Source organism: Thermobia domestica, chromosome 16 (assembly GCF_964235325.1).
Source record: "Thermobia domestica chromosome 16, izTheDome1.hap1.1, whole genome shotgun sequence".
Lineage (NCBI taxonomy): Eukaryota > Metazoa > Arthropoda > Insecta > Zygentoma > Lepismatidae > Thermobia > Thermobia domestica.
Genome location: NC_137469.1, coordinates 39,079,899 through 39,107,707, shown reverse-complemented (window position 1 = coordinate 39,107,707; position 27,809 = coordinate 39,079,899). Strand labels below are relative to the sequence as shown.

General features: G+C 36.3%; 1 protein-coding gene across 3 annotated transcripts in view; it reads right to left on the bottom strand.

Annotated features, from left to right (window-relative positions):
• Nucleotides 1-27,809, bottom strand: part of Mtr4 (exosome RNA helicase Mtr4) — a 105,790-nt gene that overhangs the window by 65,526 nt on the left and 12,455 nt on the right. Inside the window, exon 1 of one of the 3 annotated variants that reach the window (XM_081742357.1) lies at nucleotides 12,535-12,763. The exons of 1 other annotated variant lie outside the window; for it this stretch is intronic. In XM_081742357.1, the coding sequence (XP_081598483.1) occupies nucleotides 12,535-12,635 (101 nt within the window). In that variant the 5' untranslated portion in view covers nucleotides 12,636-12,763. Of the gene's footprint in view, nucleotides 1-2,182; nucleotides 2,251-12,534; nucleotides 12,764-27,809 lie in introns of those variants that run through there. One more of the 3 variants, XM_081742360.1, reaches the window with a different exon arrangement.

The window sequence follows — 27,809 nt, the reverse complement described above, 5'->3', positions numbered from 1 at the left end:
GGTTTAGTTGACAATGCATACTACAATTAGCAACTAAATGTAGGTTTCAAGAAACTACAAGCAACTTGTACAGTTGTCAGCAGAAGTCAACATCCCCAGTAGAACTAATCGTCAGCAACTTCGAAAAGTAGTAGTCAAAAAAGAAAAACAGAATTCCTCCAATTTATTCAGAAGAATACTAGAATGTGAATTTATTTCAAAGTTTCTAAAAGCAAAAAATTGTAAAGGGGATAATATCCACTTTTGCTGTCAACTTCACTACACTACAGTCCAAAACTACTGTTGTTACATTACACGGGATGATGTGTTTCATTTTGCCAAATATCCAGGAAACAGTAATCGTAGATTAATTCGAAATCATGACTGGCGAGTTCTTCTTTTACTTTATAACATTAAACAACTTTTTCTCGTTCTTAGACAACTCAAAAGTCTCCTTATCAAGTTGCGGTTATTGAGGAATAGCAATTCTTAAATAGATGAGACGCAGACCTACAGCTAAACCTGGGATCTGAACCATAGGAGCTCACACAGGAATCTAGCTAATTATACGTTATCAAACATAAGGAAAGCCGGTTAATCATAGATTAATTTCTTACTATACTTAGTTCCTGCAGAATCCTGGCGTTTTCTAACTTTCAGTTCCTTGCTCAAGTCTTGGTCAAGTGGATCAAAATGTAAGCGGAAAAAACAAATAACAGTAATAATCTAATTTAAATAAAATAAAGAGCTTGTTTGTGTGTTTGTTTGTCTGTCTGTGTGCGGAAGGGAGACCAGACGAGTGGACTGAGTTACCAACTTTTGGTTAGGGGTACCTTGGTCCAGGCCCCAGATCAAGACAAAGCGATTTTTTCAAATTTCGAACCAGGGGGTTCTCAGGGGGAGGGACGTCTACCGGAACCGCCCTGGGGACCAGACCGAGAATTAACAAATTTTGCTTACAGATACCTTGATCCAGGTCCCAGACCAAGGCGAAGCGTTTTCGTCAAAATTCGAACCAGGGGTGTCTCAGGGGGCATTTACCGGGACATGTAAAAGTAATAGAAAATGATCGATATTAGTGTCAAATCCGTACTTTTCGTAGTTGCTCAGATCAATGGTGACACTTTCATTAGCGATGACTTACAAATTCATCTACCATTGTATACGGGTCGGGGGTCACTGGTGGGAGGAAGTACCGAGACAAGTAAAAATAATTCAAAATGACTGATATTAGTGTCAAATCCATAGTTTTCGCGGTCGCTGAAATGAATGGTGATACTCTCACAGGCGTTGACTTAAAAATACAGCCCCCATGCGAAGGATGGGTATATTCAGCTAGTAATAAATAAAAATAAACACACTGAGGAAGATGGGTGCAGAGACATTTTGTTCTCAGAGTGTCGTGAGTAGATGAAGTTTGGCTACAAATGCTACAAAATTGGACACATACCTTCAGAATCGACAGGCGAGAGATATGCTGTACGAGGACTTATTGTTTAACGTGAGATCCGAACCATACGAGCTCCCACCGGGAATCGAACCCGGGTCTTCCTCACCAAAGGCAAGCACGCTAGCCACTTAGCTATGAAGGAGCTTTTCTTGTGATCAGTGTCATATATTCATAACATTTATGACATTTCATGCAATCTTTCACTACTGGTTCATACCTTGCAAACTACAAGGTAGGCCTAAATAATGTTTACAAAAAAAAAAAAAAAAAAAAAAAAATCCTTCACATCCCACAATGCATTTGTTATGAAAAATTGCAATCTACTCAAAAGTAGTACATTCTCGTCCTCTAAAATGCTCCAATATTACTTACCTGAAAGGTATGTAGTAAGAATAAATTACATACTTAGGCAATATTTTTTTTTTTTACCTGTAAATTTCCTTTACGGCATTGGTGAACGATAGTCCGTCATAAAAGTGAAAATTTTACGGTTAAAATGAGCGAGTGCATATGAATCATTTAAAATATTAATTTCCATTGTCGGAGTATTTCTGCATAATGCAGGAAACAAGGATTTTGTTACTGGCATTAGATCATTACAAGGGCTATTATGGGGTTAAAATGAGTGGGTATTAAAGGAGACTGTGTAACATACTAATTTCCAACAGTAGAGTATTTCTGCACGATGTAGAAAACCTCTATTTCATGTTTACAAGTATATCAGTGTGAAACCATTACAAGTGCTCTACCTACGTGATTTTATAAGGTATCAAGTGTTTTTTTGTACTATTTTCGTTTATGCGCATATCCTCCGTCGCTGACGCCTTGCTACGTACAGATGCATCCCAGTGTGTGTTCTCTGCTGGACTCCTTCCCTAACTCGGTTAGATAGCACTCACGCTTTCAGTGACCAACCACCAGAAGTTCGTTTGTGTCCTTTGCAAAATATTTATGGCATACGTCTGGAAGCACAACAGTTTACATGTATATTATCAATCTGTATCAATCCACAGCAATAACGGGTCAAGTTCTGCCGGTGGCCCCTAAAATTATAAAATTTACGGGAAAATTGATAGAATTGAATCAAATTTACACATCCGACAAAGAAAAAGGATAAAGGTCATCACTGACGGGGACTAATCATGGAGAAAAATGTTCAATATTGGACTATATGATGGATGTGTAGCGAAGTCATATTAGGTAAACTTACAATAATACATAATGTGTCAGTGTTTCAATATACCACTATCTTATTAACTAATCTAGGTAGTATGTGTTGGAAGAGGGAGAAAAAGGTGCCGAATGTTTCTAACAGCACTAATGCTCGCAACTTTCGACCATTCGGAGCTCGGTGATATCCTATTTTAGGAGGGTATAAAGTTGTAAAATCTACGGAAGAAATATGTGAATTGATTTCACAACAGGATTGTGTAAGTGATCAGAATATATCGGGATCTTAAGTCTTATATGGATAAGGTAGGAATACGAAATGCAGTGTGCTCCTTACCACGTTGTACTCCACGAGGAAGACATCATGAAAGGAAGTGTTATGTGAAGATAGCCTACAAAGTGATCATAGAAGTGCTACAAAGCTGTGCCACACACACACAAGGCATGTGTTTATATCAGGGTTGGCTAGTTTAAACCAAGGTTTAAACCAGCTGGTTTTTTCAAAAAAAACAACTGGTTTAAACCAAAAAACAAAAAATGTTCGCAAAAGTGTGTTTGTAAAATCTTGATGAACACACATTTGTGGGTTATCACGTTTCACTCCCGTATATTATTCGTATTATATTCAGACCTAAATTCCCCATTCATTACTCAAAAAGATTATACTACAAAAGCAACTTTTTTTTTTTTTAAGTTTATAAATGTTTATTTTGTGATTTTTTGTAGTTGTTATTATTGTTATGTAATTGCAATCGAAGAAAAATTCTAAATATTGTTTCGTTTCAATGTTTACTATTGATAAAATACATCGAAAATGCCGTACTTTGTGTGTGTGTGTGGGGGGGGGGTCATACAGACCTCACGAAAGGCATTTAGTGAAATAAGTATCTTTGGTATCTATTTATGTATAAATGAGTCTGAGCCAAAGTGGACTCAAATAATTCGTATCTTTATTCACTTTTCTTATTGATATGCAGATTAAGTCGGTGTATTTCTTTAATTTGGACCAATAAAAGTCGTTGTTAACTAACTTGAACTAAATTAGTTCTTCTGTACTCTGTAGTACTTTGAAATTGTTCATATGTAATTCTGTGTAATGGTTTCACTTGTGCAACTGTTTATCTTTTTGTCCTTCTGAAATGACTCTTGATAGTTATATTAAGAAGCATGTAAAGATCAGTACAACGTATTTTTATCAGGATTCCTTCGTGAGTGATTCGGCAGACGTATCGCATTTGTGGCCAATTAGTCCTGGTTCCGAGTTCAAATGGAGGACAATTTCTCTCGGATGTAACTCGAGAAGCAGTTTTTATTCCGCTTTAAGCTTATGTGACCCCTTCCAGCATAACCCAGTTGTTGCATAATAACATCAAGGCGAAACAAACTCATTTCTGTCCATATATGATATGAATATATAGAGCAAATTATTTAAACCATAAAAACCTGGTTTAAACCAAAAAAACAGTTTTTTTTTGTTTTTTAAATAAAAACCATGGTTTTTGCCAACTCTGGTTTATATACCATATCTGTATGCACTGTTTTTCCACAATCCTCGTTTACGCGTAAACCCACCATCACTGATGCACCTATTCCCTATGGACATGCACCTGCACGGGCCTCCCCGTGTGCTCTTTCTACCTGATTCGGTTAGATAGGAATCGTGCTTTTTATAGGTCACTTAGCACAAGTTGGTTCATAAGGGTGTCTACTAAAATTCCAAAGTGAAATTTCGTGACCTTTTCTTTACCAAATCATAAAATTTCCTAACATTTTCAAGAGTGAATTTGGGTGCGAATTAGGCCGAATTTTCATCCATGCAATAGAAACGTACTTTGCTTGCGATTTGGTAGCGTCTAAAGCCGACCATAAACATTTTTGGTGGTGAATTTTGACATTTTGTAGAACAAAATTTTCCAATCTGTACTTACATTTGAACAGTTAAAAAAATCGTGACCCAAAAGCTAAATTTCGTGACTTTTTCGTGACCGATAGACACCCTGTTCATGCTTTATGCAATGTAGTGTTTATGCCAAGCTAGATCCTCCCTGACAGTGATAAGTTATGGAAACATGTTTATAATTCCATTGAAACAATGTTTTCGTAATTTCGGAACATATGACACAGTTTGCAACATTGAACAGTTGAAAGGTACTACTTCTGCGCAGTAACAAAACATGAATGCAGAGGTAGTTAAGTGAAGATTGTTAATGCAGACAGCGGCCCTGGATTAGACTCACACGAACCTTTTTCTTAACGTTGTATTAGTTTTTACAATACCTTACCTAGAATTACTTTTCTTTCGCTTCCGTCGTTCACTCTAACTGTTAATCACAAATATTTCTTACATAACTGCTTTCTTTGCTCTTTACTAGATATATAATTATATGTATTGTATTACTGCGTAAAATAAGTACCTTTCAACTAATAAGTGTTGCATACTACGTACTATTAAAAAAAATGAAAACAACGAACTTCTACCTTCTCATATTTCCAACTAGCAAAATAACAACACCCTAATACAGTGTTATTTACATAAATTTGTAGAGGGGATGGAACTCCCTATCAAATACACGTCAATGGCACATTAAAAATTACAAAACACTTATACGAAAATACTCCTCTCCTGTACTAGATTGCCACACAGTACTCTTATATTCATGAAATATAGTTTTTTCTTAGCTGGAAATGCACTAACGTACTTGTTTCAGAAAGTGATTCTTAAAAGGGGGGGGGGGTGCATTAATAAGTACTGAAAGGGTTGAGTATAACAGCGTGTGCACATATGGTATAAAAACTGCAGTGTATAAAACACGAATGAACTCACGCTAAACTAACACAAACTAACTCATGCTAAGGTGGCCACTAAAAAGCACGAATGCTATCTAATGGAGTCAGGCACGCCAACGAGGGTGAATACATGAATAAACGAGGATACTAGAAAAACTAATTATATGCCATAAAAATACTTGTCTTGCGAGTGCCATAGCTTTGCAACACTTTGTGATCATTCTGCACACTGTCTTCAAATAGTACTTCACTTTATATTTTACCGCTGGAGTACTACGTAGTAAAGAGCACACTTTCTATTTCGTATTTTTACCTTCTTATAAATGTAACAAATACGATCTCGATACACTTTGATTACTTCTACAATCCTATTGTGAAATCAAGTAACAATTCTTCCGTGCATTTTACAAATCTAAGGCCCCATAAAATGGGATCGGGACAGGACGTTTGGGCGCCGCCATTTGGGCGCGGACGTTTCGGCGCCAGACGTTTGGGCGCGAGATACATAGTAAAAATCACAATTTACGAAATATAAAGTAAGCTAGGAACTGAAAACTAACCGCGAATCAAGATATATACATTTCCTACACTTCTATCTTTATCTAACCTCATTTATCTATCTATTTTCTATCTCTATCTTATTTATTCATCTAAATTAAGTAGTTTAATGCGTTTGTAGCATTTGTTGCCTAATCTCGTCATGGATTAATTTTTCGCTTGTTCACGATTCTTGTACTTCTGATCTAATATTGATCTAATTTTTGTATTATATAAGAAAGCTAGGAAATGAAGGAATCAGACGAACTGTTAATAATTTTCTTAATGCTAATTAAAACATATTGATTTAATTTTTGTATTTTTTTTAAAGTTAATAATTACACACTTATGAATATTAAAATTTGTTTTCTTTCGTATTACGTTTGCCAAACTCTTCTCTTCCTTAAGTCCAATAAAGAACTACCAATAAAAGATTTCCGCGCACTCGAGTTGAGCGGTCCCGGGTTCGATTCCCGGTCGGGGCACTCGGTCGAAAATATGTAACACGCTCTTTCATGCCAGCCACCCTGAATGAAGTTTTCCTCATTCACACCAGGCAAATGCCGGGGTGGTACCTAATAATTAATGGGCCACTAAAAGCGGCCGGGCCTTAGATGCCGAGAGCCCAGAAATCTAAAAATCATAATTCCTAATCGAGTTGAGGGAAAGATGTTAATACAGGGTGCCTAAGATATTGAGTTTAGGAACTGTAGTATGCCGTATTTCTGGTATCACTTGCTTTTATTAGCATTCCAATATAAAAATCAAAAATTAACACACTTTTTTTTCGTCCCATTGTAAGCATTTAATCTACACTAACGAAAGTGGCGAAAGGAAAAAAAGAACGATTTCAAAGTGAAAAATAATAGTTAAGTGTACATATATTGGTCATTTAGCCACTAGAAATGTGTTTGACATTCACACTTATTGCATAACTACAGTAGAAGTCCTGCTTTAAGTTTTTTAATGGAATAGGCTCACTATGTACGTAATACAGTCAATCATATCTAGCCTGGTCTACTTACCTTTGGCTTGAAAAATTATCAAATAAAAAGTACACTTAACTTTGGTTGAAACTTAAATTTACAAAATTTAACTGTTAATTCAGTTTTTAGAATTTTCAAATTCCAGTATTTCTAGTATGTAAAACAAAATCCAGTACAATTCAAGGACTTCCATTACAGTAGACACCTTGTGATATCTTGATTCGAACTTAGTACTCAGCGCCTAACATAATGACTTTTTAATTTAACTCGCGCCCAAATGGCTTCGCGCCAAAACGTCCAGTGCCCAAATGGCGGGGCCCAAACGTCACGTACCGAATGGGATAGCACCCAAATTTTGCCATATTTCACATTTGGTTTAGATGTAACTCCCCTTTTATTACTTTTCTTCAGGGTGGATTGATTTAAATCAGTCTGATTTTTTAATAAAAATCGTTGACTTAAATCGAATTCCGAAATAAATTAATTTAAAGTGAAAATAAGTAAAATCCCGTTTCTGTTCTGTTATTTTGATTATGGAAGTTAAAAATCATAATACAATGAGACTCAAATGTACAGTATAGTATGAAAACAAGTGTCATGCAGAGGATGATTAGGGAACTTTACGTTTTGAATAGGTAACGGAGCAATCCTGCTTTCTTCTTTTCGTAACATTGTGTTTGGGTTTTCAAATCGCTAAGTATTCCAACGAGGAAATCACCATCGACATTTAAGACGAAAATTCTTGTTTGTGCGTGCCGGTTTGTTTGTTCCCAGATAATAGGGCGTATTTAGAGGGGTTCTATCCCCTCCCCATTTTTTTTTTTTTTTTTAATTTTATAACTTTACGCGAAATATATGTATTTCATGCCGCAAGCTAATTCTGAGTTTTTAAAAACAGGCCCCTGCCAAATATCAGTAACTTTTGTGAAAAAAGTGTACATTTTCCCTAATGCTTAACCTTTTAAATTATATTACCCATTTTTAGGTGATAGGGTAGAATCTTCATTGTTCGATTAAAAAAGTACCAATAAGGTTTTTTACTTCGTTTTCTTCAAGACTGGAGGTATTTTAGAACACGTTACATATGCTTTCACGCCTTTCTGTGATGAGGGATAGTGTGTGATGACGTCATAAATTTAAAAAAAACATATCTTTTGTTATGCGTAATATTATTATTTTTTGGCGGGTTACATTTTGCATTCAGAAGACTGAAATTCTGCACACTCGTTCAGTGCACCCATTAATAATCTTCAGATGTTTTCAGATCTCTGCGTGGAAACAGCGGGGTTCAGAGGGACAAAAATGTTTAAAAGGATATTTTTAACAAAAAATAGCTTTATTCGTGATTGTTCCGCTTGAGATGGAGACATAGAAAAAAATATGAATGGTACCGTTTGAAAGGCTGTTCTATCCTGAAGAAAGTGATGTACGTACTATGCTTCTAGGATAAATAGGGATGTCTCAAGAAACTGTTACCTGAGATCCTGTTTTATGCGGGAATCTGGGGTATTTGGGGAATATTATCTTTCGCGGGCTTACTTTTGCACCTACAGGGTGTCTACTAAAATTCCAAAATGAAATTTCGTGACTTTTTCGTGACCTTTTCTTTACCAAATCATAAGATTTCCTAACATTTTCAAGAGCGAATTTGGTTGAGAATTAGGCCGAATTTTCATCCATACTATAGAAACGTACTTTGCTTGCGATTTGGTAGCGTCTAAAGCCCGCCATAGACATTTTTGATGGTGAATTTTGACGTTTTATAGAACAACATTTTCCAACCTGTACTTACATTTGCACAGTTAAAAAAAAATCGTGACCCAAAAGCTAAATTTCGTGACTTTTCGTGACTTTCATGACCGTTTTCTGATCTCGTGACTTTTTCGTGACATTCGTGACCGATAGACACCCTGACTTACAAGATTGAAATTTTGCACATTTACTCAGTGTACCCCTCAGTATTTTTCAGATTTGTTTCAGATCTCTGCCTTAAAACAGGGGGAGGGGTCCACAGAGGTAAAAATTTAAAATATACATATATTTTTAACAGAAAATTCCTTTTTCGTGATTTACCCGCCCCAGATACATGATGGAGATATTTGAAGGGTACCGTTTGAAAATTTGTTTTATTCTGAAGAGAATAATGTACAAATCATGATCCTAGGATAAATAGGGATGGATGGATGAGGAAATTTTTATATTACATCCGGGTCATCTGGGACTGTGGGAATGTTCTTAACTCATTGTTAGTTTCCTCACCCTTATTACTCAAGATAGAAGCTTGAAATTTTGTACACCCCTTAGTATTTCCCAGTTGATTTTGAGATCTGAGCGTTAACACAGGGGAATCCAGAGAGGATATATATAAAAAAAGCCGATTACTCTCAAAATTTTCCGCTCCAGGGACATGATAGGGAAATGTGAATGTTACCGTTTCAAAAGCTGTTCTATTCTAAAGAGAGTGATGCATGTACCATGATCCTTGGATAAATAGGGATGATGCTGTAGCTGCTTGACTGAAAGTCTACAATTTACCTTTAAAAAGAGCCATAATTTAAAAGGGTTAAGAAACATTGTTTGGGATTGATATAGATTAACGACTGGGGATAGTTCAAAATTCAACCCCAATACTTTCACTTAAATGGCATAATTAGCATTTAATACTAATTCCTAATGCTTTTTCTTCAGTTCGCGACTTGTATTATGCGAGGAGAAAGATTTAAATAAAAAAAAAATCATTTTTTTAAAAATCATGATTCCCCCCCCCCTGCTTTCCGCTCTACATCTCTGATAGTTAATAAGATGTCCAAGGTTAATTAATAAGACAGTGGATTTGGAACAATGCCATATGCCAATTGTTTTATTGCCTGTTTACCTTGTATCACATCAATACGTAGACTTATATAGTCCAGAATTTAACTTCGATCTTCTCTCTAATTAAACACCATACACGGATGACTTCTATTATCTTTTTTGACACTCTCATGCTGTCATTTCGTCTGATTCTGTTCATTACTCCATAAATTTTGTATTTCTGGGACACCACATGCGGCAGTTAACCCGTAAAGAGGAAAGATAACAGAAAATTGCATTACTCGAGCAGGCGGTCCTACCAAATGATGACACATTTTCAGGATAGGCTAGAGCTTTGTATATCTTTTAGCAGAGCATACACTGGATGAGAAGCCCCACTGCTACTTCCAGACTGGAGGGAGGCTAAGTATTAATACAGTGTAGAGGTACAGCCTAAAAACTATAGCGCAAAACACACGTATCAATTTGTGCTAGACGACCACTAAAAACCACGAGTCCTATCTAACCAAATCATGGTAGGAGAACAGCAGGAGGGCCCGAGCGACAACGGAGGGTATACGATTAAATGAGGATAGTAGATCACACTTACACGAAACAAATTAACTATCACGTAAAATTCATTTCTGTATGCTGTGCACTGACACTAGTAACTTTTATTCACACATTCATTCCTTCACGAAAAACGTTCCACATAGTATTTTACCTATAAAGTTTCTATTTGGTAGAACCATCTGTTAAAAGTGAACCTAGTCCCTTTTTTGTTACTCTCGTGCTGCCATTTCGTCTGATTCTGTTCATTACTCCGTAAATTCTGCGTTTCGGGGCCACCATCTGCGGCACTTAACCCGTAAAGAGTAAAAATAGCAGAAAATTAACAAATATTTGTTAAATAGGAAAACAACTGAAATAGGAAAATGAAACGGCACGAATTGTAAGGTATATTAAGAAGCCTATAAGTAATTAGGAAAATAACGTTTAAAACAGCTTCAAGTTTCTCCATTCACGGAGGAGGAGGGAAGAGCGGCATCAGTAGAAATTTAATCATACTAATACTTCAGAACGTCTTAGGAAATCATTTAAAATCAGTATTTTTTTTTCTTTTAATTTGACGGTCTATTCTGCACATGCACCTTACCCAAATATTAGTACACCTATTCTCAATCATTAACTTCATATACACATTTTAAACTTCTACATTACTTGGTTGGGCTTTGTGAGACAAACTCCATGTGCATGGATCTCCACTTCCTCCGATTTTTATAATTTAATCCATCGTGGTTTATCCATCTCGTCACCGCCCCTCTTAGCCTTGGAGTATAAACGTGGGTTAAGAAAAAAAAAATACGGTTCACTCGAGCAGACGGTTCTACTGAAAATAAAATTTACGATGTGAAACACTTTTCGTAAATAAAGTAGGACGTGAATATAAGGAATTTCTGTCATTAGATATCATATTGAAATACATTTTGAATGGTAGTGAACGTATTCTAAGTATAACTATTTACTAAAGCGGAAGAATACAAGAATGCGAAGAAGGTGGAAAGAAACGGCGAGAAGGATCTGTTCGTGTTAGCAATGCACGTTTGCGACGGATAATGCAAACATACGATTTTATTTCAAAGAATTGTGTGATAAAGAGCGTCATATTATAAAGTTTTTGCAACATCATGGTATGTTGAAACCTAAAATCAACTGTGCGAATTTAAAACAGAAGAATTTCTCCTCGCAGCAGGCCATTTGTACCCGGGAAACCATTTTAAAGGTAAGAATTATTACGATTATTTAAGTGTTTTTGAAGATGAAAATTATAGCGGATATTTAATGTAGTCTCCACTATCCTCGTTTATGTGTATACCCCCCGTCGCTGACGCGCCTTCTTTCTACGGACACACCCCATCGCTCCGCCCGGGCCTTCCTGCTGCGCTCCTGCCTGGAGTTGGTTAGATAGCATTCATGCTTTTTAGTGGCTACCTTGCACAAGTTGGCTCGTGGTTTACGCACTAGCTCCTCACTTAGTGCATGTTCTGTAAAAAAGAAACCTTAAAATGGGTGAAACTTTGGTAGAACAGTCTGTTCGAGTAATGCCAAAAAATAGTGCAAAGGATCTTGTTTTGACCTTTAGCCATCCAATAGCGAGACTAGATGAGACGTGGATCTACAACTTAACGTGGGATCTGAACCACTTAATCTCCCACTGATTATTAAACCGGACTTCGAACGCGAAATCTTCGGAAGGAATTAAACTAAATCGTGTTCAATGTTAATGACTAACGATATAAATACTTCCCGTTGGGATAATAATAGACGATACACTCTACATGTAGCCATTATTCCCGATGAATAACACGAAAAAATTCACTTAAGAACCTATGCAACTGAGGAACTATTTTATATTAGACATCGTATATATTGCTTGTAAAAAGGTGCAGTTTTACTATACGAATCCATAGATCGTAAAAAGTACGGAAAAATTTGGTGAAGTCTATTATTTTCCCATTTTATGTCGAGAACAGAACTCAACGAACCCCTGCTGGGCTTCTACCCGCTCCTACTACTACTGCTACTCCTACTCCTCCTATGGATCCATACCGTAAAACTGCATGGTAAAAAGTGCAAGGGCACATACGTCGCGCGTAAATGTATCTTCCAATTACAAGTAAACATCAATTGTTATAACAAACCACTAATAAAACAGACAAATAAAAAGCACTATCCGAGCACACATATTCGAAAAGTACATGCTACTCAAGCAAGGTAAGCGAAGCATGTTAGAACTACTCTCATTCCACAAATGCCTTATACGGAACATACCATATATCGCTCTTAATTACGTAATTGACTTGTTCCACTTCTCGTTCCGCTTCATCTGGTGTGGTGTTTGTTTCAAATACACTAAATAAATCGTCATCCATTTCTACTAAAACAATTCACGCACTTCACAGGTATATACAATTTACACGCAGTTATGTTTGCAGGTTTCAAACATAAAATTCACATGCCATGCGCACACGCTGAAAGTTTTTCTTCTTCTCCCTAGACCACTAATGGTTCACTGTGTGCCTCGGCCATATGTCATGTAGGCTACACATGTCAAACTTGTCTTAAGTGTATCTCACAAGAAGGATTTTTTGAAATGAAAACTAAATTGTTTAAAAGTGATGGTCATAATTAGGAAAAGTAAAGGCCACAATCAGAAAAAAGAAAAATTAAAATCCGGAAAAGGTCTGAATCGAGAGAGAAGTTCCGACAGTGAAAGGGGGCTAAGTACTCAGACGGACGGGGCTAAAAAGGTAGGAAAAGTTAGAAATATATAATGAAAAAAGGAATAATATAAAAGAAGAAGGGTATGTATGAACGAGTAAGTGTAAAAAGAAGATATTTAAGTATAATGTATATGTAAAGAAAGTATCTTCCTTGATCACCTTCCTCCATACAGCCCACCACGGAGAGACGATATGCATTTGAAGGTTGTCACTGACGAATTCCTACACTGAAAAGTTGTGATCTCATTTTTACTTTATTTGTCATTGCTGCTCGTAGTAAAAGCCTTATGGGCAATTTTAGGTTGAAACAGCTAAAAGCCCGCCACAATGAAAATGTGATAGCACCGGGTTCTTGCTACTCTAAGTAATTTACTTGAATTTTTGCTTTCTCCAAGAGCGCACTCACAAGGGGTTCAACCGGCCCAAACACTTTCAATTTTGAATCATCCAATAAAAGTTTGGGTACGTAACTTAAATGATACAGCTCAGATCGGGTCGCATCGATCCCGTACGATTTAGCACAGATATAAAGACGTGCGAGTGGCTATGTACACAACGTGAAGAAACATGGAGAGAAATGTGATATTTTGTCATTGAATATTGAAACCGGAAGTGCTGGATTTTTAACACTTCCAGTTTTAATAGGGAATGGAGACTGAACACAATCTCAAGACACTTAACTTGTAACACGAAACAACTTTTCGCTATCGAATATCGTTTTTAATCTATAGAAAACTTTAAACCAGAAATGGTTGAATTCTGCCATTTCGAGTTTGAATAGAAAGTTTAAAGAGAAGCACTTAAGAACACTAAATCGATTAAAAAAGAAGCAAGCTTCTCACTATCTCATCATTTTTCATCTATGTACCGGAAGTTGTAGTGGATTTCCATCCTTTCTGGTTTTACAGAGTGTATACTAAAATTCCAAAATGAAATTTCGTGACTTTTTCTTTTCCAAACTATAAAATTTAGTAACATTCTCAAGAGCGAATTTGGTTGCGAATTGGGCCGAATTTTCATGCATGCAATAGAAGGATGATTTGCTTACGATTTAGTAACGTCTACTGGTGACCATAGACATTTTGATGTTTTATTGAACAAAATATTCCAGTCTATACTTATATTTATACAAATAACAAAAAATCGTGATCCAAAAGCTCAATTTCGTGACTTTTTCTTGACTTTCATGACCGTTTTCTGATTTCATGACTTTCGTGACTTTCGTGACCAATAGACCCCCTGTTTTAGTAGAGTTTCAAAAATAGACATAAAATGTATTCTTGGTACGTTTAATCGATTGATGGAAACTGCTTCTCAATATCTATTACTATTATTGCTCTATAATGGTCAATGTTAAAACAGGAAATTTGTTTATTCCTATCACTTCCGGATTGAATATCATCCCTTCAGCGAACTCGGCCCCTAACTTTTAACCCTCTCTACATCCTGGCCAAAGATAATGCATTAATAATTCTTGAGTAGTAATTCTAAAGAAGTTCTCGGGTCCATTTAGTTGTAGTGCGCTATCTTCAAATTCGGTCTTTTAGCTAGCTCACAAATTTGTGATAGTTTGTGTGTGTGTGTGTGTTTTTTTTTTTACCACCAATGACAGGGGCAGACTAGGGCAAAATTTTCACCGGAACAAAGTGACTTTTTGGCACCCCCCTAATCCTAGTCTATTTTTTACGTTTTATTACAGTGATTTTAATATTTTAAATCTGTTTTTCTAAAAGAGAAATTCATACTTAAATTGATGATATAGGTATATTTAGTATAGGTATATGGTATCAATTACATTGAGTTTCTTTTATTTTTATGTACTGTTATGTATAAACACAAACAATATCGAACAGCACTTTTTGAATACTACTAATAGTGACATGATTACTGCAGTATTGTAAATTGCTTTGTAATGCTTATAACATCAAGAGTCATGTACCATATATGCAACTTTGTAACAATCTATTCTAATAATGTGAAATACCAATAAATAGATTTCTTATATGTTGAACGTGTTTTACGCTGTGGGGAGAAGGATTTAAAGTAGGGATTGTCAGTTTCGGAATTTTTACTTTCCGGAATGCGGAAAATTAAATCGAAAAAATTCCGGAGTTCAGAAAAAATCCGTAATTTTTCTGAATTCTGAAATTTTCTAAATACTGGATTTTTTCCGAATTCCGTAATTTTCCGACATCGCAATTTTTCCGAATTCCGGAAAATTTTGGCCATCCCTAATTCAAAGGTACTTGCTGATTTTTTTTTTAAGTAGTGCCGCTTCTAACCCCGTCCTATGTTGTTGCTGAGTGGTATATTCGATTTCACGAACACTTTCAAAATGAATTATTTGGCAAGAACTGTACATAGCGAAGCAATAACATCTCCTAGATACTATTATCAACAAAAGCCGTCAGTTTGGCGCGGCAGTATCGTTCTAAGAAATCAAAAGTATTATATACAGTTCCTCCTTCCCTGCTACTTTAAGAGAGTAACATATATAAAACAAAATAATATTCATTGCCTGGGAAAAGTTCACAAAGAACATGGCAGCTATAAGCAATACCAACTATCCCTCTACTCTTACTTCTATGCCATGTCTCCATTTGTTGATACAGCTCCCCTAGTACTATAAGTTAAAACTCTCTTCTTTCGTGGTGGAATGGAAAAAGATGATGTAATTGACGCTACTTTACAAGAATATAGACCAGACTGTGTGGCTCCCCAGGCAGTTGCTCGGGTTGTCCGGCTCTTGGTAAGCCCCTGATCAAGGAAATCTTTTGTACCATTCAAATAAAGGGAGAAGGGCCAAATCAAAATTTGAGAAATTTCGATCAACTTTAATGCGACATGTTTAAATTTCAACTAGTGAGCACCTTTTCACACGTATTGTCGCGTCCAAAAATGTCATCAGACCAATGGCGGACATTTGCAACAGTTCCGTAATCAACAGTCAACTTATGAATCGAAACAGTTCAACTTATATATTAATTTCCATATGTTGCTGTTTGATGACTAGCAGTGGAAAGTAATGAGGCCGATATCAAGTAGTATACCCTGTACAAACTCCTGATTGGAATTTCTAGTACGTCTTCTCTCAACTTTACATGAACAAATCGATTTCTACTGAATAATAAGAATAAAACATTTCAGCAATCGAAATAACTATTAATGAACTCCCTTCTACTACAGAGTACAAAATAATTATTAATAAACTCTCTTCTACTACTGATGATTAGGGATGCACGCGAGACGAGAGGAGACGAGAAATGGAAAGTCTCGTCTCGTCTCGCAAATGTGAAATTTCGTCTCACATAAAATTTTGAGTCTCGTCTCGCGCGAGACTTTCTCGCATGGTCTCGCAGTCTCTCATATATTCTGGGTTAAAATTTTGCAATGTTTTATTCTATGGCTGTTAATGAATGATGATGTGATATTCTGTCCGAAGGCAGATATTTGACCTAAAAGTCCCTTGGCAAGGTGAACCCATGGTGGTTTGCCATTGCTTTCCATGGGATGAATGTCCATAACATCCTAAGGAGACGGAACCTAGAGTTCAACATGGTATCCGAACTTGTGTCCACTCCGCTCCAAATTAAAAGAAAAGTTGAGCTAGAATTTGATTGCTGGACCATTAATTTTCGCATAGCATAATTTACAGCAAAACCAGCATAAATTGTTTGCTGGATCCAACATTGTTTTCTAGCTTAGAGTTCTCCAGCAATATTTTCCAGTATGCGATGCGGGCACATTTTTGCCCCCAAAAAAAGTCGCCAATGTAATTAGGATATAAAGAATATAACGTTTCCGTATATGTTTTTCTGAACTCATTGAACCAAACCCGGATCCTTTTACTATATCTATATGTATTTTTTTAAAGTTAGCTAGCTATGGTGTAGCTAGCACCCATTGCGAGGGCTACACCCTCTATTTGGGAAAGAGATTTAACATTATTATGGCGAAAAAAATTAATTTCTGTTTGGCAAAGAGACATTTATTAACTTTATTAAACATCCATAAGTTTTATTTATTTATTTATTTATTTTTGTTATACGTGAGGAGGTCCTGTTAGTAACAAGCGGGTTTACTGTGCATGATATGAAGGTGAGATATGGGCCGGTACGTGTGATGTGCTGAGGATACTGATGATGTTATAGTTCGGATGATTTGGAGGTACGGTATATTTATATAATGCGAAAAGCAGTAAGAGAGGTGTAGACGCGTGGTGATGGCTGTGAGTGTGAGGAGCGTCGCTGTAAACGGTTTCAAAAAATAAAGCGTGTTCGCTGTCATACCGTTGAGTTATATATTTAATACGAAGAGCTTCAATATGATAAAGAAGGTAAGGAAATGTGATACGGTCGTACAATTCACGGGTTGGACTTGGTAATTTAATGCGGTAGGCTAGGCGGAGAGCATGTCGTTCCATTATTAACAGCTTTTCGTAATATTTTGCGCTTGCTGATACCCATGAGGTAAAACCATATGTAAGAACGGGACGGAGGAAGACCTTGTAGGTGTTGATGAGCGTAAGATGATGATCAAATGTTATACCCAAGTATTTCACTGTCTTTGAGTGCTGTATGGCAGTATCATTGACGGTAAGGGCAAGACGAGCTGGGTTTCGATGAACTCGTGATCGACGTTTTGGTGGAATAAAGACTATGGTCTGAGTTTTGGTAGCGTTTATTGTTAATGGCCACGTTCGACACCAATCGCTAAAGCTACGGATAGCTTCATTCATCGCATTGTTTATTTGAGAGAGAGTTTTCGTTAACGCCAGGAAAGCCGTGTCATCGGCGTAGTGAAAAGTATGAATGTTTTGCGGTAAGGACGGCATGTCAGCGACATAAAGCAGATACAGCAGTGGGGACAAGGCAGAGACTTGAGGAACGCCGCTATGAAGAAAAACAGGATAAGAGACACTGTCATTGATGTAGATGTAAGCCAGGCGGTTTGAATGAAAATTAAAGATGAAGCGGATGTACGTGATAGGAAGACGGAAAGACAGAAGCTTGAATAAAAGTCCCAGGTGCCATACTTTATCAAATGCCATTTCGAGATCGAATAAAACTAAACAGGCAGGCTTGGAAAAATTGTAATGATTAGTGATCATGTTGGTGAGGCGAAGTAACTGATCGTTAATACTATATCCTGGTCGGAAACCAGCTTGATGTAAAGGTAGAAATTCTTTCGCTGTTAAGTGAGTGTGAAGTCTTTTGACAAGGATGCGTTCCAATATTTTGCTGAAAGTCGGAGTTAATTGTATGGGCCTGTAAGATGATACGGAATTTAGTGGTTTGTGTGGCTTAGCAAACATGAGTATTTTGGAAGTCTTCCACTGAGGGGGAAGATAACCTGTGCGGAGAATAAACGTAAATATAGTTGCTAAAAGGTGTAGTAAGGAGAGGCTCTTCTTTGACATGGCGGTAAGTGAGTGAGTCCAGACCAGGGGCAGTATTGCGTTTGCGAGCCGTGACGGAGTTTATATCTGTTACAGTGATAGGCGTAGCAAGAGGATGGTCGGGTAAAACATGAGACGTGCTGGGTTGAAGTTCTGGTGAATTTATGTTAAAGGTATGTGTGGGATGCCTGCGAGGAATGGCTGCTTCAGACGTCGTGAAAATAGATTGTAGATAGGTTGCGAAGGCGTCTGCTTTTTTTTATCTGTCTGAAAAGGATTTTCATTTTCTAGGAGAGGATAGGTAGTGTGGGTCTTGCGACCAGTAAGCATGTTGAAACGGTTCCAGTATCTGGATGGGTGTGCATCGTATCCCAAATTATTACAAGCTTTTATCCATTGACGGAGTTTATATGCTTTAACATAATTGTGAACTGTGCGTTGAAATTGACGATGTAAATGCAATGACTCTAGATTTCCTGTACGTTTGTAATCTCTGTAGAGTGCTCGTGAACGTCTGATAAGTGGTAAATAATGGGGTGGGAGCGCTGGGCGATAACTATGGGATGTACTAGTCAGTATAAAACGGCTGGTAGCGTCATGGAGTGCTGTAGTTATTTTATCCAAAGAATTATGAAGATCTTCCTCCGTTTCTGATAGGGTTGAGTTTGCAAAAATGCTACTAAGGTAATTTCGATATCCTGACCAGTCGGCTTTGTCGAAGCGCAATGTGGTAATCTATATGTAAATTTCTTCGTCTTTATTTAACCGGATTTCAACCTTGTCTTTGCCTGCTTCTAGTCCGAGGAATGCTCTAACGTCACAATATCCAAAATTGACACGGATTGTTCCCTTAGAATAGGTTTTAACTTTCTTTTCAGAACATTTAAACTCTCTAGCATTAAATTTGTGGAAGCAGCAGAGAAAATATAAAAATACGTTACTTGTGTAGGAGAACAGTGCTGCCATCTATTGTCGCCTATCTCCTTTTACACCAGCCACCAAGGAATAACATTACTTGTGTGAACGGACTTGTGGATAACATATACTAATATACTAACCTAAATAACTGATATACAACATAATTATGTTATATACTAATAACAATTATATCAATGGCTCGCCGCGGGGAATAGTGATAATTAATTTTCAACACTTTAGACACTGTCAAGTATGCTATGCACTTACCTTAGTTTCCTTCTTCTGAGGGAAATATATTGTTATATCCTCCTTCCTGCAGCTACTCTTCTGATCTTTGTCGCGGTCGGGGTAGAGAATCGCGTACTCTTTCTTGTGAATATTTTGCAAGTGTTTCTTCACCGCGTTATATTACGAGAATGTATTTTCAATTCTATCTTTTTAGGCTTACATAATTTACAAATAGCCAACTCAGCATTCGTCGCAATTTCAAAGTAATCCTGGAACTTATTTTTACGCCCTGCTGTTTCGAATGGATCAAGACTCGAACTTGCAGAAACAGTACCTGAATCCGTTTCACTTTCAACTGGGTCCTCATTTGGCTCTTCTAAAATATCGTCGCCACTATCAACATTTACACGTTTTGGTCGTTTCCTTGAAGGGTGATTTTCCATTATAAACATGTTTTTATACCACCAAAAGCGCTTGTAGATAACAAAAGAACTCCTCACAACACAATACGACCCAATTCTTTTGGTTCGTTCGCGCTTATAGCAATGTTGCGTTATCGCATTTTATCAACTTTCGCTTTCAACTTATATAGTGTTGCCAGATTTAGAAAATAAAATTACTGACAGATATAGGGCCATTCCTACCATCTCCCACCAAACCTATAGGGCCATCCTACCAAACCAGTGTTTGAATTAAACTTCCGTACTAAAGGAGGATGTTTTTGATAAATATATAGAAAAAATACTTACTCCATGTAAAAATATTATGTTATTTCTGCGATCCGGACCGGGGATAAACTTTAACGAGAGGGATTTCTCCGCCATCTCCCAACATTAATCGCTAGCAGTAATGTGAAAAAGAAACAACAGAAATATCACATTTCGCAGCAATAGGGAGTCTTATTCGCTTTTCAAACCAAAAACAGAAGTTCATGTATTCGTGCGCGCCCGCGTGTATGTGTTTGTGTCGCAAAATAAAGTCCTAAATCGATGCTGTAATAAATTTCCAATTTACAAAGCTTTTCTTTTTTAATGATGTTTAGAAACTAAAGAAGGCTTTAATTCTGAAAATCAACCGTGAATAATAATAAATCTCATAAAATGCCTATTGCCCCAATCACTTTCTTGTTACTGGAGACATTAACGCTCAACTTAGAAAACTCAATAAATGTAAAATCACTAAATATACAATTAAATGTAATTCATAAATGTTGCGAGACTGAGAGAAGTCTCGCGAGACTTCTCGTGCGAGACTTAATGGAGTCTCGTCTCGCGTCTCGTCTCACATGGTTTAGTCTCGCAAATGCGAGACGAGACGAGACTTCTCGCGTCTCGCGTGCATCCCTACTGATGATACTACAAAGTATTATCAGTAAATTAAATAATTGGGTTCAAATTTTAATTTTCTGATGGATTTACCAAAACCCTTATTAACAATGTTAATGATAAAATTCGTACAAATAATGTATAGCAATAAAAATATTAAATGCGAATTGAGTTCTCTAGTAGCAAGTAAGCTTTTGGTCAGTTGGTGCGTGCTTGTCTTTTGGCTTTCTATGCTTGCACTTGAAACGCATGCTTTCGTACAATCTGTTGTACTTGCGATGCTCTAGAGACCCTGTAACGTTTCACTCTTATTTTTAACTTACCGTTAACATTCTTTACCTTTCTGTTACAATTATTGCCCACAATTCGATTAAGTCAACACGATCCAGCACCTTAATTTTTACTCATAATTGCAAGAGAAATTAGGCACATCAGATGCATATCACAATTAACTTTTATTCTCAAAACTTCATGAAAAATTTTTCTTCTGTTGTCATAGCAACGCGAAATAACTATATCATGCTACAGCAACTCTCATTACATGATTATTTTATCTATCTTCACATATATTCTACCTTTTTCTTCTTCTTTTTCTTCTTCTTCTTCTTCTTCACAACAGATTGTGCACTTTTAAGCACCGTCGCCCAAAATAGCTACAATTAGAAATGGAAGTAATTCACAGATGTCATATATACAATATCGTTGTATATATGGCTCCCGACTAGGACTTCTTAAATTGGTTATAATTGAAGAAAAAATCTTGGACCTTTACATATCTTACATACATTGCTACCATACTTTCCGAATAGCCCTCACACACATAAATTATAATACAGGTATATTAATTTAATTTTGTTTTAACAATAATCTTACATTCATTTAATAATCAATTTCATTTTAATTCAAGGAAATTACCGACGAAGAGAACTTATTCAAAAATGCGAACCTTTTGCTAATCATTTAGATCCTAAAATAGATTCTTTAATTCAATATCATCGGAGCTAATAGACAAATTAAATTAAGGTATATTGAAATATTACATAACTTATTTCTTCAATTTGGGCATAATTAAGATAATTATAAAATACTCTGAAAGCACAATATTGGTAAGTTAAGCGAATCGCAAAGAAATCATAACAATACTTAAAGTGAAACAAAACAATACTTGATTAATATCATTAACAGGAATAATACAAATAAAGAAATTATTATATTAAAAATCAATCTGAAAACTCAACATTATATATGTTAATCTTAGATAAAACTTCTGAAGGAACTAATGTATCCATTTACCTTTGGTATACTTTGACGGACTCCATAACTGTAGCTGAAGTTACATTACCAAAAGATTCAATTAGGTTGCGTTGAATCGCACAATATTGAATACCGTTCTGTATATTATGAATTCCTCCAGTTCTTTGGTTTCTATTTTGAGAATTTCTGCCACCTATGAAGTTATTACGAAATCCATTTCGAGAAAAATTAGATATACTGTTTGCCTGATTTCTAAATGTTGTACGATTACTAATTCTGTTTCTTCTGAAATTGGGTTCGGTTCTATTACTGGTATAATTGAATCTATCATTACTTCTTACATTAGGACTACAGTCTTCACGCACATTAATATTCCGGATTGGAATATGATTGGCTTGGTTTCGGTTATTATTAGTTTGGTTTCGATTAGTATTACTTTCCACCATTGATTGGTTTTCAAAATTTTGCACTATCATAATTAGATGATTGAAATTAATGTATTGTGCAGAAATCAGTATTTGCTGCAACCTAAAAGGTAACAATATCCGGATCGATGCTATAATTCGTGATTCCTGTTGGTATGGATTAATTAACTTTAACTCATTGTATACGGAAATTACAAAATCAGTAAGATTCTTATCAAATTTTGGATCATAACGTCTGTTTCGAACCAAAGCGTCTCGGTTTGCCAGCATAAAGCATTCTCAAAATTTGAAAGCAGTGCGTTCTTGAAATCTAAATAATTACGTAAATTCCCCCTAATCGCTTTGAACCAAACAGAGCAAGGAGGTAGTAAAACGTGTGGTAAAATTTTAAGTAATTTGAATCTATCTACAGCAATTAAGTCACATTCTTCTTCGAATTTCTCCAAAACTGCACTTGCTGGTATGTCTTCAGACCTTCCACTAAATTTGGTCAAAGACCTTATTTCACTAAATCTGATATGATGATTATTATGAGGCTGTTTCAAATGTTTAGACTGTACGTATCTGGTTTTCCTACGATGTGATGAATGTGGTCTTCTCTCTTCTTTCCCAATGCTAGAGGCACTATCATCTCTCTCAGAATAGCTTTCCGGTATTTCACTTTCTTCTATAGCTAATCTGGGTTCATTTGACATATGGTCTCTGCTGATGATCGGATCAGTATTATAATTGATGGTGATAATCTTTTCCTTGATAGTATTAATTTCTTCCTATAACTCTAATCTGATTGCTATACTAATTAACTTGAGTTTCAACTACTTCCACCGAACTTTGTACAATTGTAAATCTGTGCAACATTTGTTCCATCCTACAGTCTGTTCGTTCTAGTTTAGTTTGCTCTGTTATTTGCTCTTATTTATTATCCATTTGCTGTGTCATGGACTGTGTAATTTGTTCAAATTTGCTATCCATTTGCTGGAACTTTTATTCAAATGTAGTATCCATTTGCTTCATTCGCTGTGATAAGGATTAACCTAACTGTTTTATAAGGTCAGCCACATTCGTTGATGTATCCGATCCTGATGTTTCAATATTACCAACTTCATCATTAACACTTTCGACTCTGGCTATATCAATTTTAATGTTACCATAAATTTTACTTTTACTTCTTAATAAAGTGTACTTCGTGTTGACGGTTATTTATGAGATTGCTTACTTTGCTTCAAACAAATCTCAAGGGTCCTTGGCGGATATCATAATCTAAATAATGTAACGTTTCACTCTTATTTTTAACTTACCGTTAAAATTCTTTTACCTTTCTGTTACAATTATTGCCCACAGTCCGAGTAAGTCAACACGATCCAGCACCTTAATTTTTACTCATAATTGCAAGAGAAATTAAGCACATCAAATGCATATCACAATTAACTTTTATTCTCAAGACTCCATGAAAAATCTTTCTTCTGTTGTCATAGCAACGCGAAATAACTATATCTTGTTACAGCAACTCTCATTACATGATTATTTTATCTATCTCCACATATATTCTACCTTTTTCTTCTTCTTCTTCACAACAGATTGTGCACTTTTAAGCACCGTCGCCCAAAATAGCTACAATTAGAAATGGAAGTAATTCACAGATGTCATATATACAATACTAGCAGCGTTCACCCCGCTTCGCTGCGGTCACCCCGGAACGCAATAAACTTTGTTACTTAGATAATTTTTACTTTTTCGCTTTCAAGTGATATGATAAAAACCATAGAAGATTGCACTAATGTTAACATTATATCGCCTGTCATTTATGTTAACCCGCCCCGCTTCGCTGCGGTCACCCCAACCCGCCCCGCTTCGCTGCGGTCATCCCGGAACGCAATAAACTTTGTTACTTAGATAATTTTTACTTTTTCGCTTTCAAGTGATTTATAGCGCCTGTCAGTTATGTTAACCCGCCGAGTCACAGGGTCATGCGGGTTGCATATAAATACGTTTATTTTTATACCTATGATGAACTAATAACAAAGGATTTGTACGTATGGACACCTGAATGGTCAATTATCTCAAGACACTGGTAATTGAAAATTAAAGTGATATGATAAAAACCATCTAGGGTCCACATCCTAACAACCCCCCAAAAATGAAAGAAATCGGTTCAGCCGTATTAGCGTGATGAGCGGACAAAGGATTTTTTGTACGTATTGACACCTGATTGGTCAATTATCTCAAGACACTGGTAATTGAAAATTAAAGTGATATGATAAAAACCATCTAGGGTCCAAATCCTAACAACCCCCCAAAAATGAAAGAAATCGGTTCAGCCGTATTAGCGTGATGAGCGGACAAAGGATTTTGTGCGTTCTCTTTTATATATATAGATCGTTGTAACCCTTCGCAGAGCGCCATAGCATCACTAGCCGTTCATTGGCTATTGTCTCCTTTGATTTGTAAAACGCTTGCGTCAAGCTTGAATGGAACACTGAATGCAAGGTTTCTCCCATGTAACTTCGTTACTGGAATCCAGCTTGCTGCATGCTTGCACGCTTTCCAATCAAGCTGGATGCAAACTTGGCCGACTTGCAATTCAGGCTTACAGCAAGCGGTTTGCAAGTTGTTTCTGCTACTAGGGCTATGTCGCAATTTATATATATGTTTAACCAAAATTCTGTTGTTGTATAGTCAATACCGAAAATATCTCCCCCTGACTATTGTAACTTCATAAGATCAGATCCAATACTTTTGTTGGTATCACAAGCGACTGGACAGATGTAACCCAATTTACACCAGGAGACGACAGTTGGTGACCCTGTGGAGCACTGAAGCAAGCTTTTGCTGTGGAGTTGATGCACGGGTAATGTCTCCAATTTAAGATTAATCTCTATTGTTTGGAGCGCGTTTTTCATTGAGTGTCATATATCAATGACATTATAATTCCTTGTGTGTATGTGGGACTATTCCACTACATACTATACGTGAGAAGAGAGAAAAATCACTGATCACGCATTAGTTACAATATAGTTAAAATTAACTGAAAGTATTAAATCTGGAACAATTGAAGGAAATAAGTTTGTAAATCTTGTATCTTTTCTTGGACCCGAATTTCCCGTCAATCTTGCCACTTGAACATCTCTTTCCTTCTCCACAGAACAAGATCTTGCTTATCACGCTGAGTATGGATTAAAATTGAAGTATGTTAAAAATATCGGACCTGCAAACAATCCGAACCCAGACCACCTTGGTAGAAAGCCAATGTGTTAATCAGTTCCCCACGCCGATTACTTACTTGATATTGCCCTAAAATTGTTAACTAGTTAAAAGCCTTTTAAGTAAGTTTAGATGAGCCACTAAGGTCTGTGTTAAAAGATGATCATTAGTTGACTTAATTAATTTTCTTCAAAAAAATCTTATTTACTAATTTTTCTTGTAATTCTATCATTGCTTTATTATTATTATTATTAAATGATAGTTCCAACTCCATAATTTCATGGATTCAATCTAAGTGAAAACATGATTTGTACGAAAACTACATTTATAGACATCACTTCTAAAGATACACCGCAAACTCAGTTATATCAGATTGTAAACAAATCCTAGTGTGAAACAGAAAACCATCTTACCCAAATTTCAAGTAGTGCACGAAATTGTCAAGCAGTTCATCAAATAGATGAATACGAACAACAAGATGTGACCTATTACTACCAGAAAGACGGTGTACCTCCTCATTTCCTCAAGAAAGTTCGAGATTTCCTTAATATTCACTTTCCACATCTACGGATTGGCCGTGCGGGTTCAATTGCATGACCACCTTCTCCCTAGACTTGAGACCTATGGATTTCTTCCTGTGGGATTTTCTTAAAGATCGAGTGTATGTTCCGCCCCCTACCAGACAATCTTGCAGGCCTGAGAAATCGCATCTATGCTGCCGTTGCAGAAGTCACACCGATCAACTGGAACGAGTGTGGGAAGAAATTAAGTTCCGATGGAATGTTTGCCACATCACCAACGGCTTTGACATTAAACCAAAATTAGATTTTGATGTTAATTTTGCTACAAATTGACACCTCTTTCGTCCTTCTAAGTAATCTCAATAAATTTCTATATGCTTGCAAAGCTGTAAAGTCCTTTTCTGACTCACCCTCTATTATATGAATTGTAAATATAAAATGGCATAACTGAAAATGACATATTAAGTACCTTCATTTACTATTATTACTCTCTAGAGCGCAAGTCTCGAGATTCAGCACTCGATAGGAGCTATTATGGTTCAGACTCTACGTTGAGTTGTGGGTCCAAGCCTTACATAGATGCACTGATGAAAAGGACACTAAACTCTAATAAAAAGAACTACTTCTGATAACTGCAGCATAAATTAGCACAAAGAAATGTTAATATTAGTGTGGTGGCTACAAGTATGGTCGCCAACTTGACGTAAGTCTATTATCCTCTGATTATTAACATAATGGCATTCCCGCAAGCTCTTATCAAGTAGAACAGTTCATTTATGTTTGCTATACATTTTGAAATGGCAAAATCATAACTTTTGTGGAACTGATTGATGAAATATTTACGTTGTTCTTGTTATAATGATTGTGTTAAAACCGATTTCCTAGGTAGAAAGATGCTTAACTCGAATTTAAACTCGAGTACCTCTTTGTGTTGCACTTTAAAGTCCACTCTTATACCTAAAATATAGTGCTGGAAATTTACATTAAATCCCAATTAATTAATCGACTTAACACAATAACAATGGCACAGTATGTCGTAGATAAAAAAGTAATCTAGAGTATATGTAACTTCGTCTTTGGTAATAACAGGTTGTCTAGAAAGAATTGAGCAGTTGCAGGTCAAAATTAAGAAGACATTTATTGTCATTTAAATATATATATATATATGAAACTACATATACACCTTTTTATTCTATAATCTGCCATAATCCTGTCGCTATAGAACTTCTGTTGTCTCTGGTTAAAAGAGATGTGACCCATGGTTTTTACCGGTTTCGTTTCAAACTAAATTAACACCATTCTTAGTATTCCGCCGAGATTGAAGCAAACAATCTAACTGTGCTAGATCCGGGATATATGTTAAGTCGCCATCCAGCCAAGTTCTGCCAACTTCTGACAGGTCGTTACTGATATATGGGGCCTTATGCAGAGTCGTTTTGATGTATGATTAGCGTCATACTAAAGGCCTGACTACTGCAGGAAACATATGTTAGTAAAACTCTTTAGTACGGCACTAATCATGCGTCAAAACGACTCTGCATACGGCCCATGCT